Source organism: Dendrobates tinctorius, unplaced genomic scaffold (genome assembly GCF_039654945.1).
Source record: "Dendrobates tinctorius isolate UK_male_01 unplaced genomic scaffold, ASM3965494v1 ptg000014l, whole genome shotgun sequence".
Lineage (NCBI taxonomy): Eukaryota > Metazoa > Chordata > Amphibia > Anura > Dendrobatidae > Dendrobates > Dendrobates tinctorius.
Genome location: NW_027361682.1, coordinates 27,207,131 through 27,231,150, shown reverse-complemented (window position 1 = coordinate 27,231,150; position 24,020 = coordinate 27,207,131). Strand labels below are relative to the sequence as shown.

General features: G+C 44.4%; 1 protein-coding gene across 5 annotated transcripts in view; it reads left to right on the top strand.

Annotated features, from left to right (window-relative positions):
* SLC39A11 (solute carrier family 39 member 11) overlaps positions 1–24,020 on the top strand; it is a 641,085-nt gene that overhangs the window by 41,815 nt on the left and 575,250 nt on the right. For all 5 annotated transcript variants that reach the window (XM_073560128.1, XM_073560111.1, XM_073560102.1 and 2 more), the window contains exon 2: positions 23,140–23,256. In XM_073560128.1, coding sequence (XP_073416229.1) covers positions 23,149–23,256 — 108 coding nt within the window. In that variant the 5' untranslated portion in view covers positions 23,140–23,148. The remainder of the gene's footprint in view (positions 1–23,139; positions 23,257–24,020) is intronic.

Here is a 24,020-nt window from a genome sequence, read left to right as displayed (position 1 = left end):
ACCCACACCTGTGTTAATGGAGCAATCACTGAAACGATGTTAGCTGGTCCTTTTAAGGCAGGGCTGCAATGATGTTGAAATGTGTTTTGGGGGATAGTTAATTTTCTAGGCAAATATTGACTTTGCAAGTAATTGCTGTTAAGCTGATCACTCTTTATAACATTCTGGAGTATATGCAAATTGCCATTAGAAAAAATGAAGCAGTAGACTTTGTAAAAATTAATATTTGTGTCATTCTCTAAACTTTTGGCCATGACTGTACTTTACATCAGCACAATTTGGGAACCAACATTTTTTTTTTGTTAGGAAGTTATAAGGGTTAAAAGTTGATCAGCGATTTCTCATTTTTACAACAAAACTTACAAAACCATTTTTTGTAGGGACCACCTCCCATTTGAAGTCACTTTGATGGGTCTATATGGCAGAAAATACCCAAAAGTGACACCATTCTAAAAACTGCACCCCTGAAGCTACTCAAAACTACATTCAAGAAGTTTATTAACCCTTCAGGTGCTTCACAGGAGCAGAAGCAACGTGGAAGGAAAAAATGAACATTTAACTTTTTAGTCACGAAAATGATATTTTAGCAACAATTTTTTTATTTTCCCAAGGGTAACAGGAGAAATTGGACCCCAAAAGTTGTTGTCCAATTTGTCCTGAGTATGCTGATACCAAATATGTGGGGGGGAACCACTGTTTGTGCACATGGCAGGGCTCAGAAGGGAAGGAGCCCCGTTTGACTTTTTCAACCTAAAATTGGCTGGAATTGAGATCGGACGCCATGTCGCGTTTGACAAGCGTCTGCTGTGCCTAAACAGTGGAAACCCCCCACAAGTGACCCCATTTTGGAAACTAGACCCCCTAAGGAACTTATCTAGATGTGTGGTGAGCACTTTGAACCCCCGAGTGTTTCACTAAAGATTATAATGCCCGGGCGTGAAAATATAAAATCCTGTTTTGTTCCCACATAAATGATCATTTAGTCCCCAATTTTTAATTTTCCCAAGAGTAACAGGAGAAATTGGACCCCAAAAGTCGTTGTCCAATTTGTCCTGAGTACTCTGGTACCCCACATGTGGGAAAAAACTGTTTAGGCACACGTCGGGGCTCGAAAGGGAAGTAGTGTCATTTTGGAATGCAGACTTTGATGGTCTGCTGGCGTCATGTTCCGTTTGCAGAGCCCCTGATGTGCCTAAACAGGAAAAAACCCACATGTGACATCATTTTGGATACTAGACCCCCAAAGAACAAATCTAGATGTGCCCCCAACTAATCTAATGTAAATTAGTAGTGCATGGAGGTGTGGTACAATTTGAAGCAATCCTTCATACACAGGCCAGGTTTTTTGGGGCAGGTGTCGCATTGATAAGTGGTGTCCCTGCGTATTCCTTTTTTGTAACACACTCGACACCTTTTTTGCGGCTTACCTTTTCTTGGGGTTGGCGGGACCACCCCAAGAAAATGCTGACCTGGTACAATACGAGCACCTTCAGTTCCAGAAGTACTGGGGCCCGCTCTTTCCTGAGCGCCAAACATCAGGGCCTTAACCACTACCTCCGGGAACTGAAGGTACGACGTATCGCTGGGGCATGCACATTGTGACAGCAGGAATGCGTTGAGCGTTGCAATTTGGACGATGTGCACGGCCAGCTTTTTATACCACACCTTGGCCTTCCTCAATGCATTGTACGGTTGGAGGAGTTGATCGGAGAGATCAACGCCCCCCATGTTTTTGTTGTACCCCACTGCACATGTCGGTTTGCGGACCTGTGTAGAGGTACCCCGTACAGTGCAGAGAGTACTGCCATCACCGTGTATGGTGGTAAAGAGATGGACATCTCTCTTGTCCTTGTACTTGACCACCAGCAGGTGGTCGCTACATTGGGCTCTGCTCTCACCTTTTCGGAGCATCTGCCCAAGTAGCGTCTTCGGGAGGCCTCTCTGATTTTTGTGGACTGTACCGCAGGCTGCGGTACATCGCTCAGAGAGGGATTTGTAGAGTGGGATGCTGGTATAAAAGTTATCAGTATAGAGGTGATAAACTTTATCCAGCAGTGGGTGCACCAAATCCCACACAATTTTCTCACTCACTCCCAGGAAAGGAGGATACTTGGGGTTCAATCCGGGTGTCCTTCCCTTCGTAAACTCTAAACTTGTGGATGTACCCTGAGGTACTCTCACACAGCTTATAGAGTTTGATTCCGTACCTGGCCCTCTTACTGAGCAGGTATTGACGGAATCGCAGCCTTCCCTTGAAGTGAACCAAGGACTCATCCACGCAGATGTCCCTTTGGGGCACGTACACTTCAGCAAACTTTTTGTTGAAGTGTTCGATGACCGGCCGAACTTTGAAAAGATGGTCAAAGTTGGGGTCATCTCGTGCGGGACACTGTGCATTATCAGTATAATGCATAAACTTGTGGATGGCTTCAAAACGCGTCCGGGCCATGACCATTCGGAACACTGGAGTGTTGTATAAAATATCAACACTCCAATATTGCCGAATTTCCGGCTTCTTCAGTATCCCCATATGGAGGACCAGGCCCCAAAACTGCGTCATTTCAACTGTGTCTACAGGAGACCAGTTTGAAAATGATGAACGCGGGTTTTGCTACACAAATTGACGAGCGTACAAATTAGTTTGCTCCACCATGAGGTTAACAAAATCCTCAGAGAAAAAGACTTTGAAAAAGTCAATTTCTGTGAGGCCGGTGGTGTCAAACTTGATTCCTGATTCTGCCACAAAATCAGGAATCAGTGGCTTGCAATTTTCGGGGGGCGAGGTCCATACGGGGAGCACTGGGTCAGCTGCGGGCATGGTGGGCGCTGCCTCATCTTCTGTCCTGGAGTGTCTGCGTGGCGGTTCCGCAGGACCCGAGGAGGAAGATGAGGGGGAAGAGGATGAAGAATCCGAAAAATAAAGAAAAGTGGGATTGCCATCCTCGCTATCCGTGTCGGAGGCAAGTATAGCATATGCCTTCTCCATTGAATAGCGCTGTTGGGATGGATTTGATGACATTTTTGTGTAAATATGGTGCTTGGGTGTACACTTTATTGAAAACTGTATGTGTACGTGAGGGGGGGGGGGGAAGTGATTGGTGTAAACTTTCTGTAAAGAAAAAGCTGTGGAAAAACGTCTAAAACAGCAGGTCCTAGCTGATAAGTATCACTTATCAAAATTAGGCTGCTGGATGTGCGCACGGGGTGGCGCAAGGGGGGGGGTGAAAAAAAAAAAGGAAGACGGCAGGCACAAACTCTGATAAGTGAACTGTGTCACTTATCAAAGTTTGCCAGCTGGGGGATGTGTGTGCGGAGTTGGCGCTAAGGGGTCTGAGGAAAAAAAAGGGAGCACGAGTGTTGCTCGATGAACTGCATCACCAATCAACGCTCGGCGGCTGCGCAAAGGTGGGTGGAGGGGGGACAAAAAAGGGGGGGATGGGGGATTGGGGTGGATGAAGGATTGGGCAGGGATCAACAGTTAGGGTTGTAGTTAGGTGGCACAAAGGGGGGGGATGAAAAACGGCAGGCACAAGCTTGGATAAGTGACGTGTGTCACTTATCCAAGTTTTGCTGCTGCGGGATGTGTGTATGGAGGTGGCGCAAAGGGGGCTAAGGAAAAAAAAGCGAGCACGAGTGTTGATTGCTGAACTGCGTCATCGATCAACGCTCGGCGTTTGCGCTTGGAGGTGGTGCAAAAGTGGGGTGAAGGGGGGTAAAAATAGGGGGATTGAGGTGGATGAGGAGAGATTGGGCAGGGATCAGTTAGGGTTGTAGTTAGGTGGCACAGAGGGGGGTGAAAAAAATGAAGGGGGGTGGAAGGGGGTAAAAAAAGGGGGAAGGAGGGATGGGGGGATGAAGATAGATGGGGGGTGAAGATAGATTGGGCAGGGGATCAGCAACACTTACTGTTGGCGGTTTTTTCTTTTTTTCTTTCTTTCTGCAGGGATTGTGATGCTACAAGTTGTGGCACCACAATACCCAGCACAGGAGCTCTTGCTGCGTCCGACCTCTCTGCAGGAATCCTCAGCTAGAGTGAGGACCTATGCAAACAGGTCAGGGGCAGGTCATAGAGCGGTCACATCGCTGCTGTGACCTGTCATTGGTGGGATCGAATGATTACATCGATCCACCAATCCCTGATCTGCCTGGTGACCATGGCACCTGCCTAGGATCCGAGCTCACAGCTCTGATTCCTAGGCAGGTCATGCCCAGGTCACCAGCAGGGCACAGAGCGGTCACATGTGACCGCAGCTGTGCCCTGTGGTTGGCGCGATCGCCGATCTAATCGATCGCGCCAGTCAGCTCCTACAGGCCCTGCTGGGCCTGCACCAGGCTCCAGCCTAAGATCGGTGCTAATATACCACCGATCCAGGCCGGTACTGGCAGGGTACAGTGGCGGTATAGCGCCGCTGTGCGCTGCGATTGGCGATCGATTAAATCGGCGATCGCGCCAGGCACCGGCTCTAGGATCGAGTACATCGGTACTCCGATCCTAGCCTAGGACATCATTGTTTCAGCTAAGCTGATTGGCTGAATCCGCCGCTGTCATCATCTGCCCCCCTCCCATTCCCTCTGCTCCCCGCCAGCGCTCTCACTCTCACAGTGATCAAAATGAAAGAAAAAGTAAATAAACCCCCCGATTATCACCCCCATAGGTAGGCAGAACTAATAAAATAAAGAAAATATTTTTATTTTTATTTTTCCATTAGGGTTAGGGTTAGGGTTGAAAAGAGGGTGAGGGTTAGGGTTAGGGTTGAAAAGAGGGTTAGGGTTCGGGTTAAAAAGAGGGTTAGGGTTGAAAAGAGGGTTAGGGTTGAAAAGAGGGTTAGGGTTGGAAAGAGGGTTAGGGTTGGAAAGAGGGTTAGGGTTGGAAAGAGGGTTAGGGTTGGAAAGAGGGTTAGGGTTAGGGTTGGAAAGAGGGTTAGGGTTGGAAAGGGTTAGGGTTGGAAAGAGGGTTAGGGTTGGAAAGGGTTAGGGTTGGAAAGAGGGTTAGGGTTGGAATTAGGGTTAGGGTTGGAATTAGGGTTAGGCTTGTGGTTAGGGTTATGGTTAGGGTTGGGATTAGGGTTAGGGATGTGTTGGGGTTAGGGCTGTGGTTAGGGGTGTGTTGGGGTTAGGGCTGGAGTTAGAATTGAGGGGTTTCCACTGTTTAGGCACATCAGGGGGTCACCAAACGCGACATGGTGCAACCATTGATTCCAGCCAATTTTGCGTTCAAAAAGTTAAACGGTGCTTCCTCCCTTCCAAGCCCCGACGTGTGCCCAAACAGTGGTTTACCCCAACATATGGGGTATCAGCGTACTCAGGAAAAATTGCACAACAACTTTGGGGGTCTAATTTCTCCTGGTACCCTTGGGAAAATAAAAAATTGGGGGCTAAAAAATATTTTTGTGGAAAATTTTTTTTTTTAATTTTCACGTCTCTGCGTTATAAACTTCTGTGAAGCACTTGGGGGTCCAAAGTGCTCACCAGGCATCTAGATAAGTTACTTGGGAGGTCTAGTTTCCAAAATGGGGTCACTTGTGGGGGGTTTCTATTGTTTAGGCACATCAGGGGCTCTGCAAACGTAATGACGACCGCAGACCATTCCATCAAAGTCTGCATTTCAAAACGCCACTACTTCCATTCCGAGCCCTTACGTGTGCCCAAACAATAGTTCCCCCCATATATGGGGCACCAGCGTACTCAGGACAAACTGTACAACAACTTTTGGGGTCCAATTTATCCTGCTACCCTTGTGAAAAAAAAATTGCTGGCTAAAATTAATTTTTTTTGAGGAAAAAAAAATATTTTTTATTTTCACGTCTCTGCGTTATAAACTTCTGTGAAGCACTTGGGGGTTCAAGGTGCTCACCACACATCTAGATAAGTTCCTTGGGGGGTCTAGTTTCCAAAATGGGCTCACTTGTGGGGGGGTTCCACAGTTTAGGTACATCAGGGGTTCTGCAAATGTAACATGATGCCCGCAGACCATTCCATCAAAGTCAGCATTTCATAATGTCACTACTTCCCTTCCGAGCCCCGACGTGTACCCAAACAGTGGTCCCCACCCACATATGAGGTATCAGCGTACTCAGGACAAACTGTACAACAACTTTTGGGGCCAATTTGTCCTGCTACCCATGTGAAAAAAAAATTGCTGGCTAAAAATCATTTTTTTTTTGTGGAAAAAAAAATATTTTTTATTTTCACGGCTCTGCGTTATAAACTTCTGTGAAGCGCTTGGGGGTTCAAGGTGCTCACCACACATCTAGATAAGTTCCTTGGGGGGTCTAGTTTCCAAAATGGGGTCACTTGTGGGGGGGTTCCACAGTTTAGGTACATCAGGGGCTCTGCAAATGTAACATGACACCCTCAGACCATTCCATCAAAGTCAGCATTTCAAAATGTCACTACTTCCCTTCCGATCCCCGACGTGTGCCCAAACAGTGGTTCCCCCCCACATATGGGGTACCAGCGTACTCAGGACAAACTGGACAACAAGATTTGTGGTCCAATTTCTCCTGTTAGCCTTGTGAAAATTAAAAATAGTGTGCTAAAAATCATTTTTGAGGAAAAAAAATTATTTTTTATTTTCACTGCTCTGTGTTATAAACTTTTGTGAAGCACTTGGGGGTTCAAAGTGCTCCCTACACATCTAGATAAGTTCCTTAGGGGGTCTAGTTTCCAAAATGGGGTCACTTGTGGGGGAGCTCCAATGTTTAGGTGCACAGGGGCTCTCCAAATGCGACATGGTGTCCGATAACGATTGGAGCTAATTTTCCATTCAAAAAGTCAAATGGTGCTCCTTGCCTTTCGGGCCATGCCGTGTGCCCAAACAGTGGTTTATGACCACATATGAGGTATCTGTGCACTCAGGAGAAATTGCTCAACAAATTTTAGGATCCATTTTATCCTGTTGCCCATGTGAAAATGAAAAAACTGAGGCTAAAAGAAAATTTTTGTGAAAAAAAAGTATTTTTTTTTTTTACAGATCAATTTGTGAAGTACCTGGGGGTTCAAAGTGATCACTATGCATCTAGATAAGTTCCTTGGGGGGTCTAGTTTCCAAAATGGGGTCACTTGTGGAGGAGCTCCAATGTTTATGCACACAGGGGCTCTCCAAACACGACATGGCAACCGCTAAATATTCCAGCATATTTTCCATTCAAAAAGTCAAATGGCGCTCCTTCCCTTCTGAGCCGTGCCGTGCGCCCAAACAGTGGTTTATGACCACATATGAGGTATCGTTGTACTCAGGAGAAATTGCCCAACAAATTTTAGGATCCATTTTATCCTGTTTCCCATGTGAAAATGAAAAAATTGATGCTAAAAGAAAATTTTTGTTGGAAAAATTAAAATGTCCATTTTTTCTTTCCACATTGCTTTAGTTCCTGTGAAACACCTGAAGGGTTAATAATCTTCTTGAATGTAGTTTTGAGTAGCTTGAGGGGTGCAGTTTTTAGAATGGTGTAACTTTTGGGTATTTTCTGCCATATAGACCCCTCAAAGTGACTTCAAATGTGAGGTGGTCCCTAAAAAAAATGTTTTTGTAAATGTTATTGTAAAAATGAGAAATCGCTGGTCAACTTTTAACCCTTATAACTTCCTAACAAAAAAATATTTTGTTTCCAAAATTGTGCTGATGTAAAGTAGACATATGGGAAATGTTATTTATTAACTATTTTGTGTCACATAACTCTCTGGTTTAACAGAATAAAAATTCAAAATTTGAAAATTGCAAAATTTTCTAAATTTTCACCAAATTTCTGATTTTTTGACAAATAAACGCAAAAATTATCAACCTAAATTTACCACTAACATGAAGCCCAATATGTCACGAAAAAACAATCTCAGAATCGCTAGGATCCGTTGAAGCGTTCCTGAGTTATTACCTCATAAAGGGACACTGGTCAGAATTGCAAAAAATGGCCTGGTCATTAAGGTCAAAATAGGCTTGGTCATGAAGGGGTTAATGGATCTAAAACTTCCATTTACCCGGACTTTTCTGCAGAAATACAAAAAAGGCCAGAACATTTTTTCGATATAAAAAAAAAGACAGAGATAATCAAGTGCCCTACTCCATGCTTTATCCTGCTAAACTCCGAGTAGCTACAAAAGGAGAGATACATATCTTTGAGACCCCACATGATGCTTTGGTGTGGCTGAACAATAACGAAAAAGACCTACGGAACAGATGCCCCGGAGAGATGTATGTTCCTGACAAAAGAGGATGGTTGTGGTTTCTTTTTTACCCCTAACCTGCATATAATATTTTTCAATTTATGTCAGTCTTTTCTATGGAAGCTAGCCATGTGATACCTTTTTATAAGCTGAGTGGCTGGAATTCAAATGGATGGTGTACTATATAACAATAATGGAGCCAGCCCATCACATGGCTCCAGGAACATACAAAGCCTTAATCCTCTTATTATAAGAGGAATGTCTATTAAGTTGTATATAGTGATTGTATAGTGTTTTATATTTAGTTGGGTTAGGGGACTACTGTATGCATGACCAGCTACCTGCCAGTGTGCTCTCTCTGCAAGTGGAAACAACAGTGATATATGCTAGATACTTGGCTTTTTGTTCAAAATGTCCAAAAACGTAAATTTTATAGTGTGGAGTACCAGAGGACTGTACTTACGAGCCAGCAATAATATGCTTAATGGAAACACATATGGTGAAGCAAAAGACGCATCTATTGCATGGGTCATGGATGATGTCATTTGAATATCATTTGGTCTATAGCACACACTCAAGAAGAGTGAGTCTTCTGGTTCATAGGGACATCCCATTCGCGTGCATCAAAGTCATGGTAGACTCAGAGGTTCCCTTTGTCTCTATATTTTGTACTATATATCTTTTATTACAAGCAGGGCTGTGGAGTTGGTGTCATGGAAATTGAGGAGTCGGAGTTGAATGTTTGGCTGACCGACTCCACAGCCCTGGCAGGGAAGCCAATTTTGGTGGAGTCAGAGTCGGTTTCTTGGAAATTGAGGAGTCGGAAGTTTGGCTTAGTGACTCCACAGCCCTGATTACAAGGGTAATACACGATGATCAAACTGGATTTATACTAACCAAGTCCAGTTCAAATAATATAAGGTGGTTATATTTGGGGATGCAGATTCGTTCAAAATCCATGGGAACAAGGGCAATCCTCTCCTTAGATGCCACCAGGCATTTGACAGCGTTGAATTGACCATTTTGTGGGCTGTGTTAAAGGCCATGAGATTCGTTGATAAATTAATTTCAATGATCCAGTTATATAATTCTCCTAGGACAAAACTCCGAGTTAACAGTCATATATCGGGATCTTTGAGCTGGAAAGGGGAACACGGCAGGGTTGTCTCCTGTCACCCCTTCTTTTTGCAATTGCCATAGAGTCACTTGCCTGTTTGATACAAAATAATCCTGCAATCTCTTGCTTTCAGTGTGGGTCAATAGAGATGAAAATCTCTCTATACGCGAATGATATGCTTCTTTTTTGGAGGGGACCTAGGCACTTCTATAGGACCAGTAATGGACATAATTAAAACCATACGGGAAATGGTTGGGCCTTCTAATTAACTGGAGCAAATTGGTACCTATGCCTGTTGATCCTCTTCCAGAGGAATACTCATTGGAGCGTACACAAATTAAAATAATAAACTCTCTCAAATATTTGGGAGTAATAGTCTCTGCTAACTCTCAGGACTTTCATTCACATAATTTAGCCCTCCTGCTGTTAAAATTTAGGTCTAAGGTGGATACATGATGTCTCCAGTGGGAAGAAGTACCGTAATCTTTTGAAAATGATGCCACAACTCCTTTATTTTCTTCATAATACTCCGATTTGGATTCATGTCTTTAATAAAATACATGAGCTGTTTCATGATCTCACCTGGAAAAAACAGTAACCCAGAATTAAACTTGAAACCCTGCAAAGGGGAAAGGATAATGGGGGCCTAGCAGTTCCAAATGCTTGGTTATACTTCATAGCCTCACAGCTACAGCAGTATCAGGGCTGGGGTACAACTGACCACTGTGGTGCTTCCTGTCAGGTAACAAAGGAGGGCACTAAGTGAGAGATACCACTATTAGCTATTGAGGCTGGTTTTCGCAGGGAAAATGAGTCAATGGTTCACACTCTAAATTTGATCTATAAAATCTGGGATGGGGCAAGGACATTCTTCGTATCAAGGGATTCACAAACTATTCCCTTCTGTGGCACAATTCCAAACTAAGCGAAATAGCTAAACTAGAGGGCTTCAGTGATTCAGGGATTTTTCTATTGACCCAAATAATGCATAATGGATCAATCCAAAGATTCATTCTGGGTTTAATATTCCATATAGAGCTGTCACAGAGTGAGTGACCAGTGTGACACGACCCAATGGTTGGTCGGTCACCAAACAGCACAACAACACAATACCAATGGAATAGGGGAGAAGAAGGCCTTGACAATAGGAAATCCGGGACGGTCACTTCCTGAGCTCCACCCTCAGCCTGTCCTTGTTCTTACCTAACATCCTATGTAGGTCCTTCCCCCTGCCGACGTCAGGATACCTTGTCCCTATTTGTAACCTTGTTCTGCCTAGGCTAGTGCACTGGCCGGCAAGGAGCGGTAGCCTCACCTCTGCAAATAAAAGACACAGGGGGAAGTGACAGACACCAAAGGGACAAGATAACAAAAATACAACACTTAGCTTGTGCGCACAGCTGCTTATCTTCACACCACAGATAGCACAGCAACAAGACTACAAACACCAGACTTGGCTGACACCAGAAAGCTGCTTTTGCAAACGTTGGTCTGCAAAGAGGAACTGTATCACCAACAGTCAGCTGATGCATCAGGTGACCTTTTAAAGGATGTGGGAGTGGTCACCAGCAACATCAGCTGACCCAGCAGCACTGCAGTAACACCAGCTAGCCAACGGGGAAAATCTGCATTTAACCCCCACTGGCTGAAAGGAAAAAAGTTTTAATGTGAGTGGAACCAGAGCTGCCACAAATCCAAAAATAGATCGTGACAAGAGCCTTCTATCAGTATTAGCAGCTTCGTCATGGTTTTCAGACACAAATTAAGACTACTAAGGGTAGTCTTAATCACTATATCTTAGACGTAATCGCTACAGCATTTAATACGAAGGGCCTTATTTCCTCCATTTACAGGATATTATTACTCTATCTAGATGGTAAGATCAAAGTGGGAAAAGGATGTTAACCCCATATCTGAATAAGGCTTCTTTTACACTTACCCGGATTTTTGCGGCCCGTTTTTGCAAAAAACCTTCCCGTTTTTCCTTATTTTAACCAATTGGTGGGAAAAATACGGCGATCCGCAAATACGGTGTACGGCAAAAACAAGCTACCGTTGTTTTTCCGGTACCATTGAAATGTATTGCGGCCTTGTCCATAAGCCGTGAAAAATATCGAGGAAGCTCGATATTTTTTCACTGCCCAAATACGGCCCTCACAGCCATACGGCCCACCTACTTATTTTTGTGGCCCCATAGAAATGCATTGGGGCTGCAAATATGGGCCGAAAAAACACAGCAAGTGTAAAACCAGCCTAACATTGGAATGAAATACTAGAAACAACATATATGCTATCTTTATCTGTGTCCTGCGGAGTGTCACAAATTTTCCTTATCCACAGGGTATATAAGACACCTAATATATTGTTTAAAATTGGGATTCGGACTGAAGACTCATGTCCATGATGCGGTATGAATGGGGGCCATATGCTATGGGAATGTGTTGATATAGGCTACTACTGGGTGGGGGTGAGCTCCCTGATAAAACAAGTATTTGGGATACTCATACAACTTGATTCTACGGTGTGCATACTGAACCTTCTGGGAATGGTGGTAGATTTAAGATCCCAGGTGACTACCGCCATTCTGAGAACACCGTTTCTGGCCAGAAAATTGTTAACATTGCACTACAGCATTCTGTAATGCTGTAGATAAGCCCCCGATGTAACCTGAAAGATGATAAAAAAAGAGTTATATTATACTCACCCGGGGGGGTGGTCCGGTCCGATGTGTGTCGCGGTCCGTTCCGGCACCTCCCATCTTCATACAATGCCGTCTTCTTCCCTTCCTGTCGTGGCTCCAGCGCAGGCGCACTGCTCTACTGTCATGGTCACGTGTGACTGGACACACCGCCTCCAGCAGGGCGAATTTAAATAATAGAACATGCAGCCGGATACACCGCCTCCAGCAGGCGAATTTCAGTAGTACACGTATGTCTGGATACACCGCCTCCAGCAGGGCGAATTTCAGAATAAAGGGGAAAACCAGGAAAACAATTACAATGATGGCCCTGCGATAGGGAACGGGGACGTGGAGACCTCCTGCACTCCCCTGAGTCAGTGTCTCTACACTCCTAACGATCCCTAGGCCGGTTCCGCATCGGGCGCCCATCAGGATACCTGAAATCCCTAGCTCGCCCTGAACCAATCCCTTACTAGTGAAGTGGACGGTGCAGAACCTAATCCCACCACTGCACTAAAGCACACATTGAGGAAAGTGACAAACAGGGAAACACCACTTAGCTTTGCTCTGTTGCTAATGCTCCAAGCATCAGAGTCCGACACCTGAGTGCATCTTTTCCTCCAACCGGATCCAACACCTGAGTGCAGCTTTCCAGCAACAGAATCCCGCATCTTAGTGCAGCTTTCCAGCATCAGAGTCCAGCATCCGAGTGCAGCTTTCCAGCAACAGAGTCCAGCATTTGAGTGCAGCTCTCTTCCAGCAACAGAGTCCAGCATCTGAGTGCAGCTTTCAACATAGCTGCCACTCCACCAAGCTTTGCAAGAACTCCACACTGACACCATAGCTGCCACTCCTCCAAGCTTTGCAAGAACTCCTCGCTGACACCATAGCTGCCACTCCAGGATTCTGACTGAGCTGCCAGGAACTCTCTCTAGCTCCTTCCTTCACCAAGGATGGTTGGAAAAGACCAATATCACCAACAGTGAGTGAGAACACCTGACACACCTTTATAGTTAGGAGCCAGAGTCTCACACCTGTTAGATATTCCCGTGCAATAACGCTCACCACCACCGGGGGAAACTAGAACAAAAGACACCTGTGTAATAACCCTAATGGCCACCGGGGCAAAACCAACTCTAAGCAACCAGCTCAAAGGAAAAAAATGGCTACTTATTGAAAACCTGTCATATCCAACCTGGATCATGGCATCTGCCCTGTTGAGGGCAGAGCAGAATACTGCACTGTGCAGGCGCCAGATGTCTCCCGGCGTCTGCGCACTGCAGGACTCTGCTCTGCCCTCAACAGGGCAGAGCAGTATGCCTGCGCCGGAGCTACGACAGGAAGGGAAGAAAAGGACAGCATAGTATGAAGATGGGAGGCGCCGGAGCGCGACACCCATCTGACCGGACCGCCCCCCCGGGTGAGTATAATCTAACTCTTTTTTTTCTTCTCTTTCAGGTTACATTCGGGGCTTATCTACAGCATTACAGAATGCTGTAGATAAGCCCCTGATGTAGATGCCGGCAGCTCATAGGCCAAAAAAAGGGTGACAGATTCCCTTTAATAATACCATATGCCTGGAGAGTGGTACTTACATTAACCCCTTCACGACCTTTGACGCCACGTAGGCGTCATGAAAAGTCGTGCCAGAACGACCCATGACTCGTATGTGGCGTCATGACTTTAAATCCCCCCTGCGGGTCGGGTGACCTAGGTCACTGAAAGGTCACCCGACCCGCAGATACAAGGGGCTTTGTTCTTCACCACAGGGGGCGTGGCTTCGCCCCCACGTGGCTACGCTCGCTCTGATTGGCTGTTTCACTTTTAACAGCCAATCAGAGCGATAGTAATATTTCATCAATGAAAATTGATGAAATATTACAATCCAGCCATGGCCGATGCTGCAGTAGCATCGGACATGGCTGGAGACCGTGATCCGACCCCACCGGCTCACGGGGCCGATCGGCCCCCGATACCGACTGACGGTGGCAATATGCCGCCGCCGTCATCATCGGCTCCCCTCCCCTTCTCTGTGCTCCCCCCCACCTTCCGACCCCCCCCCCGGTACCTCCGATGTCCCTCTCGGTGTCCCGGTGTCCCGGACCATGGGCGCCGCCATCTTAAATGGCGGGCGCATGCGCAGTCCGCCCGCCGGCTGCAATTTCCCTTCATTCTATTTTGATCACTGTGATAAACTCTCACAGTGATCAAAATAGAATGAAAAGTAAATAAACCCCCCGTTTATCACCCCCATAGGCAGGATCAACTAATAAAATAAAGAAATTTATTTTTATTTTTCCATTAGGGTTAGGGTTGGAAAGAGGGTTATGGTTGGAAAGAGGGTTAGGGTTGGAAAGAGGGTTAGGGTTGGAATTAGGGTTAGGGTTGGAATTAGGGTTAGGGTTGGAATTAGGGTTAGGGTTGGAATTAGGGTTAGAACTAGGGTTAGGGTTGGAATTAGGGTTAGGGTTGGGGTTAGGGTTGGAATTAGGGTTAGGGTTGGAATTAGGGTTACGGATAGGGTTAGGGGTGTGTTGGGGTTAAGGTTATGGTTAGGGTTGTGATTAGGGTTAGGGATGTGTTGGGGTTAGGGTTGTGGTTAGGGGTGTGTTGGGGTTAGGGCTGGAGTTAGAATTGAGGGGTTTCCACTGTTTAGGCACATCAGGGGGTCTCTAAACGTGACATGGTGCAACCATTGATACCAGCCAATTTTGCGTTCAAAAAGTCAAACGGTGCTCCCTCCTTTCCAAGCCCCGACGTGTGCCCAACAGTGGTTTACCCCAACATATAGGGTATCAGCGTACTCAGGAAAAATTGCACAACAACTTTGGTGGTCTAATTTCTCCTGTTACCCTTGGGAAAATAAAAAATTGGGGGCTAAAAAATAATTTTTTTGGAAAAGAAATGAGTTTTTTATTTTCACGTCTCTGCGTTATAAATGTCTTTGAAGCACTTGGGGGTTCCAAGTGCTCACCAGACATCTAGATAAGTTCCTTGGAAGGTCTAGTTTCCAAAATGGGGTCACTTGTGGGGGTTTCTACTGTTTAGGCACATTAGGGGCTCTGCAAACGTAACGACGACCGCAGACCTTTCCATCAAAGTCTGCATTTCAAAATGTCACTACTTCCATTCTCAGCCCTTACGTGCGCCCAAACAATGGTTCCTCCCCACATATGGGTATCGACAAACTGGACAACAACTTTTGGGGTCCAATTTCTCCTGTTACCCTTGGGAAAATAAAAATTTGCGAGCTAAAAAATCATTTTTTGAGGAAAAAAAATGATTTTTTATTTTCACGGCTCTGCGTTATAAACTTCTGTGAAGCACTTGGGGTTTCAAAGTGCTCACCACACATCTAGATAAGTTTCTTGGGGGGTCTAGTTTCCAAAATGGGCTCATTTGTGGGGAGTTTCCACAGTTTAGGTACATCAGGGGCTCTGCAAATGTAACATGATGCCTGCAGACCATTCCATCAAAGTCTGCATTCCAAAACGTCACTAATTCCCTTCCGAGCCCCGACGTGTGCCCAATCAGTGGTCCCCACCCACATATGGGGTATCAGCGTACTCAGGACAAACTGGACAACAACTTTTGGGGTCCAATTTATCCTGTTACCCTTGTGGAAAAAAAATTGCTGGCTAAAAATCATTTTTTGTTTTCACGGCTCTGCGTTATAAACTTTTGTGAAGCACTTGGGGGTTCAAAGTGCTCACTATGCATCTAGAAAAGTTCCTTAGGGGGTCTAGTTTCCAAAATGGGGTTATTTGTGGGGGAGCTCCAATGTTTAGGCACACAGGGGCTCTCCAAACACGACATGGTGTCCGCTAACGATTAGAGGTAATTTTAACTCCAAAAAGTCAAATGGCGCTCCTTCCCTTCTGAGCCCTGCCGTGCACCCAAACAGTGGTTCCCCCCCACATATAGGGTATCAGTGTACTCAGAACACATTGCACAACAACTTTTTTGGTCCAATTTCTCCTGTTACCCTTGCGAAAATAAAAAATAGCGTGCTAAAAAATCATTTTTGAGGAAAAAAAATGATTTTTTTATTTTCACTGCTCTGTGTTATAAACTTCTGTGAAGCACCTGGAGGTTCAAAGTGCTCACTACACATCTAGGTAAGATCCATAAGGGTCTAGTTTCCAAAATGGGGTCACTTGTGGGGGGTTTTCACTGTTTAGGCACACAGGGGCTCTCCAAACGCGACATGGTGTCCGATAACGATTGGAGCTAATTTTCCATTCAAAAAGTCAAATGGCGCTCCTTCACTTACGGACCCTGTCGTGCGCCCAAACAGTGGTTTATGACGACATATGAGGTATAGATGTATTCAGGAGAAATTGCCCAACAAACTTTAGGATCCATTTTATCCTGTTACCCATGTGAAAATGAAAAAACTGAGGCTAAAAGATAATTTTTGTGAAAAAAAAGTACTTTTTTTTTTTTTTACCGATCAATTTGTGAAGCACCTGGGGGTTCAAAGTGATCACTATGCATGTAGATAAGTTCCTTGGGGGGTCTAGTTTCCAAAATGGGGTCACTTGTGGGGGAGCTCCAATGTTTAGGCACACAGGGGCTCTCCAAACGCGACATGGTGTCCGCTAAATATTCCAGCATGTTTTTCCATTCAAAAGTCAAATGGCGCTCCTTCCCTTCTGAGCCCTGCCGTACGCACAAACAGTGGTTTATGACCACATATGAGGTATCGGTGTACTCAGGAGAAATTGCCCAACAAAGTTTAGGATCCATTTTATCCTGTTGCCCATGTGAAAATGAAAAAATTGATGCTAAAAGAAAATTTTTGTTGTAAAAATTAAAATGTCCATTTTTTCTTTCTACGTTGCTTTAGTTCCTGCGAAACACCTGAAGGGTTAATAATCTTCTAGAATGTAGTTTTGAGTAGCTTGAGGGGTGCAGTTTTTAGAATGGTGTCACTTTTGGGTATTTTCTGCCATACAGACCCCTCAAAGTGACTTCAAATGTGAGGTGGTCCCTAAAAAAAATGGTTTTGTAAATTTTGTTGTAAAAATGAGAAATCGCTGGTCAACTTTTAACCCTTATAACTTCCTAACAAAAAAAAAAATTTGTTTCCAAAATTGTGCTGATGTAAAGTAGACATATGGGAAATGTTATTTATTAACCACTTTGTGTCACATAACTCTCTGGTTTAACAGAATAAAAATTCAAAATGTGAAAATTGCGAAATTTTCTAAATTTTTGCCAAATTTCTGATTTTTTCACAAATAAACGCAAAAATTATCGACCTAAATTTACCACTAACATGAAGCCCAATATGTCACGAAAAAACTATCCCAGAATCGCTAGGATCCGTTGAAGAGTTCCTGAGTTATTACCTCATAAAGGGACACTGGTCAGAATTGCAAAAAATGGCCAGGTCATTAAGGTCAAAATAGGCTGGGTCATGAAGGGGTTAAAAGGAACTCAATAAAAAAGTGTATAAATATATGGGAATGGTGGCTGGTCACCCCTGGGTGGTGTCTTTGGACCTACTCAGAATAACTTTACTAGACGGCTTGGCTATTTCGGCTTTTTTAAATATTGTATGTTGAGGACAAATAGATACCAATTATTTTCTGTTTGTAAGGATGTTAGTGAACATGCAACCAATACTAGTTTTGGTATAATCTCTGTTATTAATAAATTGTCACCAGTCTTTGGAAAAAATCCTTATTTGGTCAAAATTGATAACTCTGTTTGGCATGGACTACCTTGGCAGGTATAGGACTATATAAACTTTAAGGGTTAAACATGCTTATTGAGTTTGTTTTTGTACTATAATGAATAATGTGTGTAATTATTTATAAAATCAAATACCGTATTTTTTGGTCTATAAGACACACCAAACCATAAGACGCACCCCAAATTTTCAAAAAGAAAATAGGAAAAAAAAAATGTGTCAAATTGGGGTCCGTCTTACAATCCAAATTCAGTTTACCGGGGGGATCAGTACAGGTGCGGGAGTGGTCACAGGGGTTTTGGGTGGTCCAGGCTGGTGCGATGGCCCATCCTAGGCTGGTGCAGCTGCGGTGCCCTGTGCTGCGGCAGCAGCGGCTCTCTGTGCTGCGTGGGGGGCTCCGCCGGCATTTTGTCAAGCCCAGAGCCCCGCGCAGCTCCATTGCTGTGATGTGGTGGCCTCCGGGAAAATGGTTGCTGGGGGCGGCGCATGCTCACATTCAGATCTCGGGAGACAAGATCTCGGGAAGAGATCTCGTTGTCGAGATCTGAATTTAAACATGCACCTCAATAGAGCTGTGGGGGCCTCCGGGTTTTGACAAAATGACGTCGGAGCCCCCTCACAAAGCACAGAGAGCCGCCGCCACAGCACAGAGAGCTGCCGCCCCTTCAACAGAGCGCCGCACAGAGCATCACTGTTGCAGCATTTGTGAGTATATTCTGGCTATAAGACTCACCCCCATTTTCCAACAAAATTTTTTTGGGAAAAAAGTGTATCTTAGTCCGAAAAATACGGTAATCAATAAAAATGATCGGATTCAAAAAGAAAAGAACTTTACACATTTATATATGCATTTGTAATTTTCTTCTAAGAAAAAAGCATGTAAGCCGTTCTTTAACCCATCAATGCTTCCTGCTTTGACCATCTCCCAAGGGTAGATGATTCAACAGAATAATGGTTCTTATGGTAAAGAAGCCTTGTCTCCTCTGGAGAATGAACCTTTCGTTCTCCAGGCAGAGGGAGAGCCCCCTTGTCTTTTCAGATGGTTTTAGGATTTGTCCATACTCTTTGTATGGGCCATTTATGTAATTGTACAAGTTAATCATGTCCTCCCCTTTAGATTTCTCAAGACTAAATACATTTAATTTTTAGTTTGCTATTCTCTCCTAATAACTAAAGACCCCGTTACACATAACGATGTCCCAGCGATCCCACCAACGATCCGACATGATCGTATCGCTGGGACATCGTTAGGCTGATCGCTGGTGAGCTGTCACAAGACAGCCCCTCCAGCGATCAGGACTAGCGACACTGGACGCTGGTTTGTAATGTAAACATCGGGTATCTAAGAGCCGCGCGACCCCTGGATACCCGCTGTTTACCTTGGAAACCAGCGTGTATGCCGGTTTCCAAGGTAAACAGCGGGTATCCAGGAGCCGTGGCTCCTGGATAACCGATGTTTACATTAGAAACCAGCGTCGCTTATCGCTGGTCTCTCGCTGCCACACACAGCGATGCGTGCTGGCCAGCGGGAGACAAGCGATCGAAAAATGGCCCAGGCCGATCGAGGACGATCAGCGATAACCAGCAGGGGGGCCGGTCACTGATCCCCGTCACACACCGCGATCTCGCTGGCGAGATCGCTGTGGCGTCACAAAATCAGTGATCTCCCCTTATCAGTTTTGTGGCTCTTCGTTATACCTTTTCTAATTCCATGGTGTCTTGTCTACAGTTGTTGCCAAAAGTATTGACACCCCTGCAATTTTGTCAGATAATACTCAGTCTCTTCCTGAAAATGATTGCAAACACAAATTTCTTACAATGCTCTGCTGGAATTTTAGACCATTCTTCTTTGGCAAACTGCTCCAGGTCCCTGATATTAGAAGGGTGCCTTCTCCAAACTGCCATTTTTAGATCTCTCCACAGGTGTTCTATGGGATTCAGGTCTGGACTCTTTGCTGGCCACCTTAGAAGTCTCCAGTGCTTTCTCTCAAACCATTTTCTAGTGCTTTTTGAAGTGTGTTTTGGGTCATTGTCCTGCTGGAAGACCCATGACCTCTGAGGGAGACCCGGCTTTCTCACACTGAGCCCTACATTATGCTGCAAAATTTGTTGGTAGTCTTCAGACTTCATAATGCCATGCACACGGTCAAGCAGTCCAGTGCCAGAGGCAGCAAAGCAACCCCAAAACATCAGGGAACCTCTGCCATGTTTGACTGTAGGGACCGTGTTTTTTTCTTTGAATGCCTCTTTTTTTTCTCCTGTAAACTCTATGTTGATGCCTTTGCCCAAAAAGCTCTACTTTTGTCTCATCTGACCAGAGAACATTCTTCCAAAACGTTTTAGGGTTTTTCAGGTAAGTTTTGGCAAACTCCAGCCTGGCTTTTTTATGTCTCGGGGTAAGAAGTGGGGTCTTCCTGGGTCTCCTACCATACAGTCCCTTTTCATTCAGACACCAACGGATAGTACGGGTTGACACTGTTGTACCCTCGGACTGCAGGGCAGCTTGAACTTGTTTGGATGTTAGTTGAGGTTCTTTCCAACATCCGCACAATCTTGCGTTGAAATCTATTGTCAATTTTTCTTTTCCGTCCACATCTAGGGAGGTTAGCCACAGTGCCATGGGCTTTAAACTTCTTGATGACACTGTGCACGGTAGACACAGGAACATTCAGGTCTTTGGAGATGTACTTGTAGCCTTGAGATTGCTCATGCTTCCTCACAATTTGGTTTCTCAAGTCCTCAGACAGTTCTTTGGTCTGCTTTCTTTTCTCCATGCTCAATGTGGTACACACAAGGACACAGGTTGAGACGACTGTAATCCATGTCAACTGGCTGCAAGTGTGATTTAGTTATTGCCAACACCTGTTAGGTGCCACAGGTAAGTTACAGGTGCTGTTAATTACACAAATTAGAGAAGCATCACATGATTTTTCGAACAGTGCCAATACTTTTGTCCACCCTCTTTTTTATGTTTGGTGTGGAATTATATCCAATTGGGCTTTAGGACAATTCTTTTTGTGTTTTTTCATTTAAGACAAATTAAATGAAGATAATAATACCAAAGAATTTGTGTTTGCAATCATTTTCAGGAAGAAACTGAGTATTATCTGACAAAATTGCAGGGGTGTCAATACTTTTGGCCACAACTGTATGAACCGGTATCCAGAACTGAACTGCATATTCCAGATGAGGTTGCATCAACATTTTGTAAATTGCTAGTTTTACATCCATGTTTCACAAGTTTATACCTCTTTTGATACATGACAATATCCTGCTGGCTTTAGAAGCCTCTGATGCTGTTATTTAGTCTGTGAGCTACAAGTACATCCAGATCCTCCTCTACAAGTGACTCTCCTAGTTTTACTTCCCTTAGAGCATATGATGCACACATATTATTAGTGTCACAAGGGTGTTAAGTCCTCCTGGAAGACCTGGAGTTAGACATTCATGTTGTCGGATAATGAATCACAGGTTTTTAGAGATGGTGTGATTCGTCTCCTATTTTAAATGGATTTGGTTTCCTTGATGTTGAGAGGGTTAAGGACTCTTTCCAGGCTGATTGAGACCATACAGCCTGGTTGTTATCAGCTACAACTGCTGATCATTTACTCCCTCTATATATACTGGCTTAGGGCAGTTAGTAACTGCCTGTTAAAGTCTTGTTTTCCTGTTCTAAAGCTAAGTGGTTGGAGTGGAGTTGTTGTAGTAGTGATTTGTGGTTTGCTGTAGTACATGTGTGTTTATCTCCTGGTCCCTTTTCCCATTTAGCTTGTGCCTCCCTGTCCCTATCCTCCTCCCTATTGTTAGTTAGTGCTTTTGCATGATAGAAGTTTTCTGTTATCCCTGTTTTGTCTTTGTGTCTTGTTTACCTTATATTTCACACATGTTTGATAGGCAATTCCTGCATGTGTTGCGTCTGTCAAAGAGGGGTGAGACATACAGACTCGGGCACTCGAACATAGTATTTGAGCACGCCAAAGTCACTTGGTTAGTACCCGAGCATGCGGGATAACACCTTGTCCAAGCACATTCACTGATCACTAGATACTTTATCTGTACCAAATTTATGACAGCCAGTACAGCCGCAATTAATGCTCTGCTAAGTTGTCAGGTTTACTATGCTTGTGACAGATTGCACAGGGGAATGGGGTATCGACTTCGCTCACCTGGGGGGGGTTGAGATCGGCTATCTGGCACCACCACTTGCCCCAGGTCGGTCAGGGAACTGCACCGAGGCAAATAGACAGCGGAAAGGCTTCCCTTACAGGTATGAGTTATTGAGGCACTCCCAGTGACGGGGGAGATATCACCAGTCCAGGCTGGGGATATATATATAAACCTCGTGGCCATCACTGCCAGAGTTCCCCAGTAACACAGTACGGTATTCTGCCACCAGTTCCTTGTTCAAAATATGCCCTGTCCGACAACAGGCTTATATCAGGTCAGAAACAACCCGGGTTGTAGCATATAATATAACCAACCTAGCGTGCGGATGTGGGGGTTCGTGTATCGAGATAAAAGATCAGCCCAAGGTTAATTTTATATTTAATCGCCGAAAAGGCACACTTGAAATATACAGGTATATATACAAGAACAATTATACAAGTTTACAGTCAGGAGTGCAGTTCAAAAGTAGGGTATAGATAGGTTGCAATTACCGTGTAATGTGGCATGTGACCACAGGGAGGCGCTGATGGATCACAGGTCCAAACCTTAGTTACATGGTTTTCCTGGCTGCGTCAGCTCACGTATCCTCCTGCCAGTCGAAAAACTAAGTCCAAAATGAGGGACTGCCTTATCTCCTAGGCTGATCCCTACCACACTCTGCTGCCAACCCTGGCTTAGCTGCCTCCCTCCTCCCATGTCTGAGAATATGATTTTCTGTCCAAAATTGTGGATGGCCCATAAATTTCCACCCAAAGCTTTGAATGGGTCGGTGGTGCCGCCACTGGGTTCCGCTGGATTTTATCTGCACATAGACTAAATATTCCTACCGTATGTAATTCCTGGTAGCTATGCTTTATCACTCCATAACGCAGAGTGCTACAGGTGGCTGCTGGATACGGGCGTGTGGGGAAAGGAATGCCGATTCGGGTTATGTGCTCGGTTAGTCTCAGAGATATTGCATTCTGTTATTATAGGTCATGTTCCAGTTTAAATATCTGAGCCTTGCTGTGATTTGTTGTGCCATGGGGTCTCCATGTGCTTTTGTCAGACAAAAGGATTCAGTTTTGATGTAGCTGCAGAAGAGTTCACACACGTGTGTTAAGAGCTTCGAAGAGCTTCTTTCTGGCGTTTTTAATTAAAAGAAAACAATGATCCTGTGAAATCCCAAGGGTTGGGGCACATTTCGGGAAGGCAGAGATGTTTACTTCGTCCTTCACAATGCTCATCTTCCGTTATCTGCTTGATGTTATGATTGAGGTCATTAATTAAACAAAACTATATTTTTACTTGCATTTTGCTTTTTTTTTTATCAAGGGTCTGAAAATGATTGAAGGATACAGCCCTGTAATACAGTCCCTTTTGGGAACGTTGTTCACGTGGGGACTGACTGCAGCTGGTTCTGCTTTGGTTTTTGTGTTCGCCACTGGACAGGTAAGTGATAGGTGTTGGTTTTAACCTTTTAATGTCACAGCCAGATTTTTTGGGTTTGTTTGTTTTTTGTGTTTTTCTACATTTTTTTTCAAGATAAATAACATTTTTATTTTTTTGGTGACATAAACGAGCAAGGGCTTGTTGTTTTGTGAGACGAGTTTTTAAATTACACTATATATTTTACCAATTAATGTGTTGGAAAATAACAAAAATCTAAGTGACTTAATAAGGTGAAAAAAACAAAATTTTGCCATTGTTTTTTGTAGATATTAATTGTGTGCCAGAATGGACACCTGCAGCATGGTTGCGTAAAGCAAATGCTGCTGTCTGAGATTGCCACCAGCATTTATAATGGTATTATCGTCTCCAAGATCATATCCCAATATGTAGTAGGTGTAATAATATAAGCAAGTACGTCCAGTTAGAAATGTAGTATAGTTCTTCCGATTCGCTATATCGCTCACCCCATGTACATAGCAGTGCAGTAGCTTAGGTATCCATAGTTATGACCACTTATATAGTGACAGTTAGTTGTTATTGGCTGTAAAAATGGATACCTAAGCTACTGTAATGCCCTGCACATGGGGTAAACAACGTAGCTAATCAGAATAACTATACACCATTTCTAATTGGAGGTAATTGCTAATAAAATTATTATATTTACTACATATTGGGAGAGGATCTTAGAGATGGGAATACCCCTTTAAGGCTATATTCACATGTCCAGTAATCATCCAATAGGACAGATTCAGCAGCAATCTGTT